Source organism: Barbus barbus (genome assembly GCF_936440315.1).
Source record: "Barbus barbus genome assembly, chromosome: 18".
Taxonomy (NCBI): domain Eukaryota; kingdom Metazoa; phylum Chordata; class Actinopteri; order Cypriniformes; family Cyprinidae; genus Barbus; species Barbus barbus.
The window spans coordinates 1,249,896-1,259,137 of record NC_136746.1 but is presented as its reverse complement, the minus strand read 5'-3'; the positions used below and the strand labels follow the sequence as shown (position 1 = coordinate 1,259,137).

The window sequence follows — 9,242 nt, the reverse complement described above, 5'->3', positions numbered from 1 at the left end:
ACCTCCTGTAGTAGTGTCGCTCACTGCTGTGTTCCCCGAAACAATGGTGCCCACTGCAGTTTCTCCAGATGTGGCGGCGCATGCTGCAGAACCTCCCGAAGCGGCGGTGCTCGCTTCAGCTCCTTGCGTGGTGGTGGCGCCCAGCAACGCACTTTCAGCCTGTCATGTCATGGTCGAAGAAACCGTTGCTGAACTCTCCCTGTATCCTGATGGTACTACTGTAGAACCTCCAGAGGTGGCGGCATCCGCTGCAGACCCTCTAGAGGTGTCAGTGGTACTCACATACAAACTCTCGTCTTGCCCTGTCACTGCTATGGAGGCCGTCTGTGAATCCTCATCCTGTTCTGTCACGGTCATGGAAGCCGCTTTTGAACATTTGTCCTGCTCTGAACCGGCCGAGGAGGCTATCTCTGAACTCTGACTCCATAGTGGCTGATTGTGAACTGTCTGTCCGTCTCATCTCAACTAATATGTCTGATTTCGAACTGTCTGTCTTGCCTGTCTCTGTCAAGGAATCTAACCCGGAACTGTCTGTCTTGAGCTCTGAAACTATAAATGCGTAATCCGTATTGCAGCTCTTGATACGGCTGTTTTCGCTTGTAAAATGCTGTGCACAGGCTTGCAATACTTTTGGCTGTATTTGGGCAAAACAACAGTGCAAAAAGTGTAAGCGCGGAAAAATGGAATTCAGAAGAACACAGATCATATTTAAGTTGCAGTTTCACAATACATGAATTACACTTACACAAATCAATAAAAGGCTGCAGATCTTTTTTTTTTTCTTACACTTGAAATGTGATTTACACTTTCACAAATCTTTTCTTGCGCCTGCAAAATTAATTTACGCTTGCTATCTTATGTACACTTTCACAAATCTTACCCTGCACATGCAAATCTTTTTTACATCAATTTACCTTCATACTGTCGCCAGTAATCAAGTGACTGTTATTGGTTCATTCTGACCAGCTCTGAGGAAAGTCACAGGAACCACGTGACTCTGGACGCGTGCTGTTTCAGCAGTAGCCATGAAAAATCATTTGATGTCACTAGTTAATTTTAATAGGCAATATAATTTAAGGTACACAGTGAAGAAATAAAAATAGAAAAATTGTGTAAATCCGTCGTATCTGACCAGAGTGGATCGGCTAAGCCCCGCCCATTCTCCGACTGTGATGCTGACCGTCTTTCTCTGCGCTGATTGTATTTCTATAGATTCTACCCGCTTGTGCAGTTAACATAAATCTGGACAAAGGCAACAATAACAATACATTATTATTTGGTTGATTTGTTTCCGTGATGAGCTCGCGGCTCGCAGCAGGACTGTATCGGTGAAGATGGGTCTCAGAAGGAGCGTGCTCTTCTGTCTCTTGTGCTCGCTGATGCTGGTTCTTCACGGCAGCCGCAGGAGACACGCGCGCTGCCCCGCTTCATGCACCTGCAGCAAAGATAACGCCTTGTGTGCCAATTCCGGATCAATACCGAGGAGCTTCCCACCTGATGTCATCTCACTGTAAGCGCAGCAGTAATCACGAGCAATAGTATCGTCCGGCTTCAGTTTGTGTTCAGAGGTTGGCTGGTTTATTTATCTTTTTATTTTTTTACAGATCATTCGTCAAGTCCGGCTTTAATGAAATCCCTAAAGAGAGTTTCATTCACACGCCAGCCCTCCATCTTCTGTAAGACTCATCACAACACATCTACATGACTCACACACACACACACATACACACTCACACACACACACACACACACTCACACACACTCTCACACACACACACACACAAAGAGAGAGAAGGAGAGCATGTTTTTATAGATATCAACCCATTGTCTAATCAATACAGTTTGCATGCATGTATAATGCATTATAATGGTGTTCAAAATACCTCATGATACACATTACAGCTTATCATAAATGTAGTCAGACTTGCTTACACCTTTCATGAGTAAAATGCATTATAAAAATAATCAATATCGGTTATAACAGTATTATATGCGTTATACCTAATCACCAAACAATAGGTAAGCTTATAACTGTGCATGGTTAAAATAATTTATTAAAATGCAGTGAAGTGTGCATTACATATAAATATATTTGTAAAGCAAAACCCAGTTAACACTTACATTTCATTGTGAAATGTATTCCCTATACTGTAAAAAGTGAGTGCAGTTGTTACCTTAAAAACTTTCAAACTGATTTTTTTACTGTGTAGTCAGATCGATTCAGATCATTTTTTTTAAATTCCAATTAAATATTCATACACATTTTTGTCACATTCAAGCATTTTCCACCATTCTACTATTATTGTAGTCTATAAAGTTCAGTTCATTTTATTTATAAAGCACATAAAACAACAATGGTTGACCATTGTGCTGAACAGTATCACTTAAAAGAAATCAAAATACATAAAATATGACAAGACAAACAATATATATTTTTAAATCATTCTTAAATCAAAATAAATATGAAATCTCTTTTCAGTTTATAACCAAATTTGGTTACACTTTATTTTAAGGTGTCCTTGTTACAGTGTAATTATACATTTAAGTACTGAGTAATATTAATTACTACATGTACTAACTATATGGTTAGGGTTTGGTTTAGGTTTACTTGCATGTAATTATTCATAATTAAGTGTTATTATAATAGTAAGTACATGCAACTTTTAACAAGGACACCTTAAAATAAAGTGTTACCACAAATTTAAACAGTTTTACTGCATACTATGATATTAGCTACATACTATGGTATTTTGTCAGAGGCTGTGGTTACCATGGTACATTTTGTAAGGGTAATTACTTCAATGCAGTCAGTGAGTGTCCTCACTGATATAGAGCTGCATCTCTTCATGGAGCAGTCACTTCATAGGGAATACAAGGAAAGTGGGGCAATTTTAATAATTAGCATATATTCCTCACACAATGTTATTTAAAAACAAAGAAAGACCTTCGCTAAGCTAAACAGCTATAAAAAAAACTAGGGGGGAAAAAATCTTACTCAAGCACATGAAATGTTACTGGGAAACTTTCACTGGGACACCTTTATTGATCAAATAGAACAGCTAGTTCTTGGAAAATATAATTGAAAATATAATCTGTAAAGTATATAATGGGATAAATGTTATATTATATATCTTCACTACTTGAGAATTTATACCCCTCCATTAAAATGGCATTGCTGTCCCAGTTTGCCAAGAATGCTGTACATTATCTCAAGTTTGCCAATAAACACTGCTGCAAAAGTTTTAAATGAGTGATTTTCAAAAAATCTGATTCACTGTTATATGCTGTATCAAAGGATTTCACAATAATCTACTCAAAATCATTAAAATCGTATTATTTGACTCTTTACCTTTGTCATCCTACATGTTTGAAACCACAGCTGTCCAAATGTGGTGTGACACCTCCTGAAATTATGTCAGAACTGTAGAAACCTTCTGTGTGTGTGTAATGCACACAGAATGTAATGCTGATTTTTAGTACTGCAATCAGAAATATATAAAGACAAATACCCCTCAATGTGCCACTGTATGAGTTCTCCCACTTACCTGTATTAACCCTATATTATATCTCCTAGACTTTTCACAGCAAACAACTTTGATTCTATAAATGAAGATGCGTTTCTTGGTCTTCCTCATCTGGAGTATCTGTAAGTGCCTCACGGAATGTGATTTTTATGAGTAATCAACACTGCACGAGGAAACAGTTGATCTGATGATTCCATATTTTCTCATGTATAACGACTGGAATTGTTTGCATTGTGCATCAAGTTGACTTTGCTGTTTGTCTTTCTTCCAGTTTCATTGAAAATAACCAAATCAAGTCCATATCGCCGTTTGTCTTCAGAGGACTCAAGTCCTTAATACATTTGTGAGTATTTCTGCATAATACCGTTGGCATGTTGTTGATCAGTTCTCTGTTCAGCCACGTTATCTGTTGTTTGCAAGTGAAACATTGCAGTCATAATAGGAACATTTTCTTAGTGGATTATTCATGTTGTTTCACTAATAATAGAAGTAGTCAGCAATCCAGGTTGCATTCTTCATAAGACCTTTGCACAACATAAAAATTGGTCATTTCTCTTTACTGATGAAAGCATTTGGTTCTTTACGAATGTTATTGCAGAAGTTTGGCGTACAATAATTTGGAGACACTACCGAAAGATCTTTTCAAAGGGATGGAAGCTTTGACTAAAGTGTATGTATGCAAGTGTATGATGTTTTAGCAGTACGACATAATTTAAATAATTGTCAGTGATATAAGATCATGATGGCATTGTCTAGACGGAAACTCTTTGCGTTTGTCCAGGGATCTGAGAGGAAATCTTTTCAACTGTGACTGTAAGTTAAAGTGGTTAGTGGACTGGATGTTTCACACAAATGCAACTGTGGATCAGATCTACTGCAGTGGCCCTGAAGCTTACCAGGGCAAGAAGATCAACGATCTTGTGGCACAGTCATTTGATTGCATAACAACAGGTTGGTAATATTACAGACCGCTTTGTGTTTTCTTGACTTTAAATGGAAAAAAAGGCTTAACATTTGTTTTTGTTCTACAGATTTTTCTTTGTTGAAGTCTCTTGACTTTCAGTCCATTTCAGTCGAGGCTTTTGGGTTTGGTGGTGACCAGTTTGTTGTATTCGGCCAGCCTTTCATTGGCAGGTGTAGTTTCATGGAATGGGATCATGTGCAAATGGAGTTCAGGAACTTTGATAATATCACAAGTAAGCAAACAGCAGTGGAAATGTGTACGTCTAAATCTAAATCGTATAACAATACACACAATACTGTTTCCGGACAGTTTCAGCTCTTATAGTTGTTTCGCTTTCATTTATAACTCAAACTGTTGTTCAGCAAAATATTTTTTTAGGGCTGCCCTCGAATAAAGATTTTTCTGATCGACTAATAATTAGTCGACTAATTGCACATTTATATTAATAAACCATATAGTTCATAATAATGAGCCTTTAATTGCCTATAGCCTATCAGCGCTCAAGCGCACACATAAAGCTTGCCACAGCGCACCGGCAGAAGTAATGATTATGAATACATCAGGGAAAAACAGCAAGAAGACTGCCTTAACATTATAATAATTCATTGATTGATGTTTTTTGTATTTTCGGCTGCAGTGATGATGTCGACATCTCCACAGTTGACGTGCATGTATCATACAGATTACATAATCTGAAAATATTTTTTTTCCATTTTAATTTAAATGTAGACATTGCACTTTCTATAGGCATATCTTTCATATAGAGTTTCGGTTCTTTTTTTGTTGATGCGTATGAGCGTATTTGGCACGTATTTGATCTGTATGAGCCAAAAATGACAAAAAAAATGTTTTAAGTTAAATGCATATGATCGCACCGCGCTACTGTTTAGATTTCACACAAACACTTCAGTAGCGCACATTTTTCTAGGTTAATGTTAGAGCGAGCAATGATGATGCAACTTACATGTTTCAGATGATAAGCCACATTTGAGATCGATGATCAAAATGAACATTTGCATGTCCTGACTGATGTACTGTAATTAACACATAGACCAGCTTTTAATAATCTGTCCGTCACGGACTGCGTGACTTTTCCACTTCCTGTGGATTTTTTTTTTCTTCAACAAAGTGACTAATAAAATTTGATCAACTAAGCCTCTTCTCGTCAACCAATGGTTAGTTGACTATTAGGGGGCAGCCCTAATTTTTTTAAGGCATAATAAAAATGCATGGCATAATAAAATGGTACTCCATAGTTTTTGTGGTTTTCAAGTCTTTGTTTCATACAACTTTCCTCAAATCTTTCCTCCGTAGGCACTTCCACTGTCATCTGCAAACCTCTAGTCATTGATAGTCAACTCTTCATTATAGTAGCCCAACTGTTCGGCGGCTCGCACATCTTCAAGCGGGATGTCTCTGCAAACAAATTTATCAAAATCCAAGACATCGATATTCTGAAAGTCCGAAAGCCAAATGATGTGGAAATCTTCCACGTCGATGAAGAGTCTTTCTTCATCATAGCCGACAGCTCCAAAGCCGGCTCGACAACTATTTATAAATGGAACGGCAACGGCTTCTACTCCCATCAGTCTTTGCACTCCTGGCACCGTGACACAGATGTGGAGTATCTAGAGATTTCTGGGAAGCCTCATCTGATCTTGTCCAGCAGCTCTCAGAGGCCGGTTATTTACCAGTGGAGCAAGAGCACCAAGCAGTTCGAACGGCGTACGGATATCCCAGAGATGGAGGACGTGTACTCTGTCAAACACTTCACCGTGAAGAGCGAGCTCTACATATGTCTGACCCGCTTCATCGGTGACTCCAAGGTGATGAAATGGGACGGTAGCATGTTCACTGAGATCCAGACCATGGCCTCTCGTGGCTCCATGGTCTTCCAGCCGTTCTCGATAGCCAACTGGCAGTATGCTATCCTGGGCAGTGACTATGCCTTTACTCGGGTCTATCGCTGGGATGCAAAGAAAAGACAGTTCATTCACTTCCAGGAACTGAACATTCAAGCACCCAGGGCTTTTTCTCTGGTGTTTATTGACAACAGGGAGTTCCTTCTTGGCTCTAGTTTTAAGGGGCAAACACGTATATATGAACACCTGGTCCTTGACTTGAGTAGCTGATTCACTTCACTGGGACAGTTGAGGATACTGATAAATGCGTGTCTCCATGTATCTCGCGAAGAACCTGTCCAAAACAAGTCCAGGTCATGGTTTAATTCTAAAATCCAAAGAAAGAAAAAAAAAATTTTTGTTTAAACTAAATGAAGCCTGTTTTAGGACTCAGTTCTCTATAGTGTTTATATATATATATATATATACATACATACATACATACATACATACATACATACATATATATATATACAGTGGGTACGGAAACTATTCAGACCCCCTTAAATTTTTCACTCTTTTTTTATATTGCAGCCATTTGCAAGTTTTTTTTCCTCATTAATGTACACACAGCACCCCATATTGACAGAAAAACACAGAATTGTTGACATTTTTACAGATTTATTAAAAAAGAAAAACTGAAATATCACATGGTCCTAAGTATTCAGACCCTTTGCTCAGTATTTAGTAGAAGCAGACTTTTGATCTAATACAGCCATGAGTCTTTTTGGGAAAGATGCAACAAGTTTTTCACACCTGGATTTGGGGATCCTCTGCCATTCCTCCTTGTAGATCCTCTCCAGTTCTGTCATGTTGGATGGTAAACGTTGGTGGACAGCCATTTTTAGGTCTCTCCAGAGATGCTCAATTGGGTTTAAGTCAGGGCTCTGGCTGGGCCATTCAAGAACAGTCACGGAGTTGTTGTGAAGCCACTCCTTCGTTATTTTAGCTGTGTGCTTAGGGTCATTGTCTTGTTAGAAGGTAAACCTTCGGCCCAGTCTGAGGTCCTGAGCACTCTGGAGAAGGTTTTCGTCCAGGATATCCCTGTACTTGGCTGCATTCATCTTTCCCTCGATTGCAACCAGTCGTCCTGTCCCTGCAGCTGAAAAACACCCCCACAGCATGATGCTGCCACCACCATGCTTCACTGTTGGGACTGTATTGGACAGGTGATGAGCAGTGCCTGGTTTTCTCCACACATACCGCTTAGAATTAAGAATTAGAATTAAGGCCAAAAAGTTCTATCTTGGTCTCATCAGACCAGAGAATCTTATTTCTCACCATCTTGTGGTCCTTCAGGTGTTTTTTTGTGTCTTGCACTGAGGAGAGGCTTCCGTCGGGCCACTCTGCCATAAAGCCCCGACTGGTGGAGGGCTGCAGTGATGGTTGACTTTCTACAACTTTCTCCCATCTCCCGACTGCATCTCTGGAGGTCAGCCACAGTGATGGCTCACCAAGGCTCTTCTCCCCCGATAGCTCAGTTTGGCAGGACGGCCAGCTCTAAGAAGGGTTCTGGTCGTCCCAAACGTCATCCATTTAAGGATTCTGGAGGCCACTGTGCTCTTAGGAACCTTAAGTGCAGCAGAATTTTTTTTTGTAACCTTGGCCAGATCTGTGCCTTGCCACAATTCTGTCTCTGAGCTCTTCAGGCAGTTCCTTTGACCTCATGATTCTCATTTGCTCTGACATGCACTGTGAGCTGTAAGGTCTTATATAGACAGGTGTGTGGCTTTCCTAATCAAGTCCAGTCAGTATAATCAAACACAACTGGACTCAAATGAAGGTGTAGAACCATCTCAAGGATGATCAGAAGAAATGGACAGCACCTGAGTTAAATATATGAGTGTCACAGCAAAGGGTCTGAATAATTAGGACCATGTGATATTTCAGTTTTTCTTTTTTAATAAATCTGCAAAAATGTCAACAATTCTGTGTTTTTCTGTCAATATGGGGTGCTGTGTGTACATTAATGAGGAAAAAAACAGCCAGTGCTGGTGGCGTGTGATGAGGCGCACCTGATCAGAATAGAGCCTCATCACCGCCGCTGTTTAAATGCCGAGCGCGCCTCTCCTCAGGAGACCGGTCTCTTCCCCGTGCATGCACGCTGGTGTCCTCATGGGTCCAGGAAGGGAGCGTTGAGGGATTCCCGCACCACCGGAGACGTGAGCTGCTGGACCCGTAGAGTTTGGATGGATTTCCACACCCGTTTGTCGGCTGACGGGCTAGGATGCCGGGCCGTTCTATCCCCTGGAAGCACCGCGGGCGAAGGATGGATGATGCCGCCGACCCACGCGCCCCGGTCCCGAGAGGGGAGCGCGTGCGGTCACCAGACTCCGCCCCTTACCTGGACCCTTCCTTCCCGAACACTGCCCTCCTTCACAAGCCCGTAGCATGACGAGGACACGATTCACTGTTTTATTTTGGACACTTTTTACCCCCTTTGGACACTTTATTTTGATTATTGTTTAATAAAAACCTCTCAGAGGCCTGACGCCACACCCACTGTGTCTGTCGTTTGCTCCTCCCACCACAATATATATATATATATATATACTGTAAAACAGTAATAATTGCTTAGTGTTAAGGTGAAATATTGTCACCATGCCTAAAACTCGTAACAATCCTAAATAGGCTTCATTTTCTTTATGCAAAACACCATTTTTTTGTTTTTTCTCCTTTTGATTTTGGAGTGAAATATGACTAGGAAGTTTTCGTTTCGCCTCTTCTCAGCATGAAGACTCTTTGCATGATGGTGCCGTTAATTAGGTACTGCCATTGAAATTATCCAAGGTTTTTTTTTTTACATGATCTTCTCATTGCACTCATTCATTTCTGTTGTTTTTACTCTGTGAC

General features: G+C 40.3%; 1 protein-coding gene across 1 annotated transcript; it reads left to right on the top strand.

Moving 5' to 3' along the window:
• The first annotated feature begins 970 nt into the window (after positions 1 to 970).
• lgi1a (leucine-rich, glioma inactivated 1a) lies at positions 971 to 6,726 on the top strand. The gene is made up of 8 exons (XM_079439379.1): positions 971 to 1,510; positions 1,605 to 1,676; positions 3,575 to 3,646; positions 3,796 to 3,867; positions 4,123 to 4,194; positions 4,306 to 4,475; positions 4,556 to 4,720; positions 5,803 to 6,726. Exons 1-8 carry the CDS (start codon positions 1,335 to 1,337, stop codon positions 6,618 to 6,620), a joined length of 1,617 nt encoding a protein of 538 aa, XP_079295505.1. The 5' UTR covers positions 971 to 1,334; the 3' UTR covers positions 6,621 to 6,726.
• The last annotated feature ends 2,516 nt before the right edge of the window (positions 6,727 to 9,242 follow it).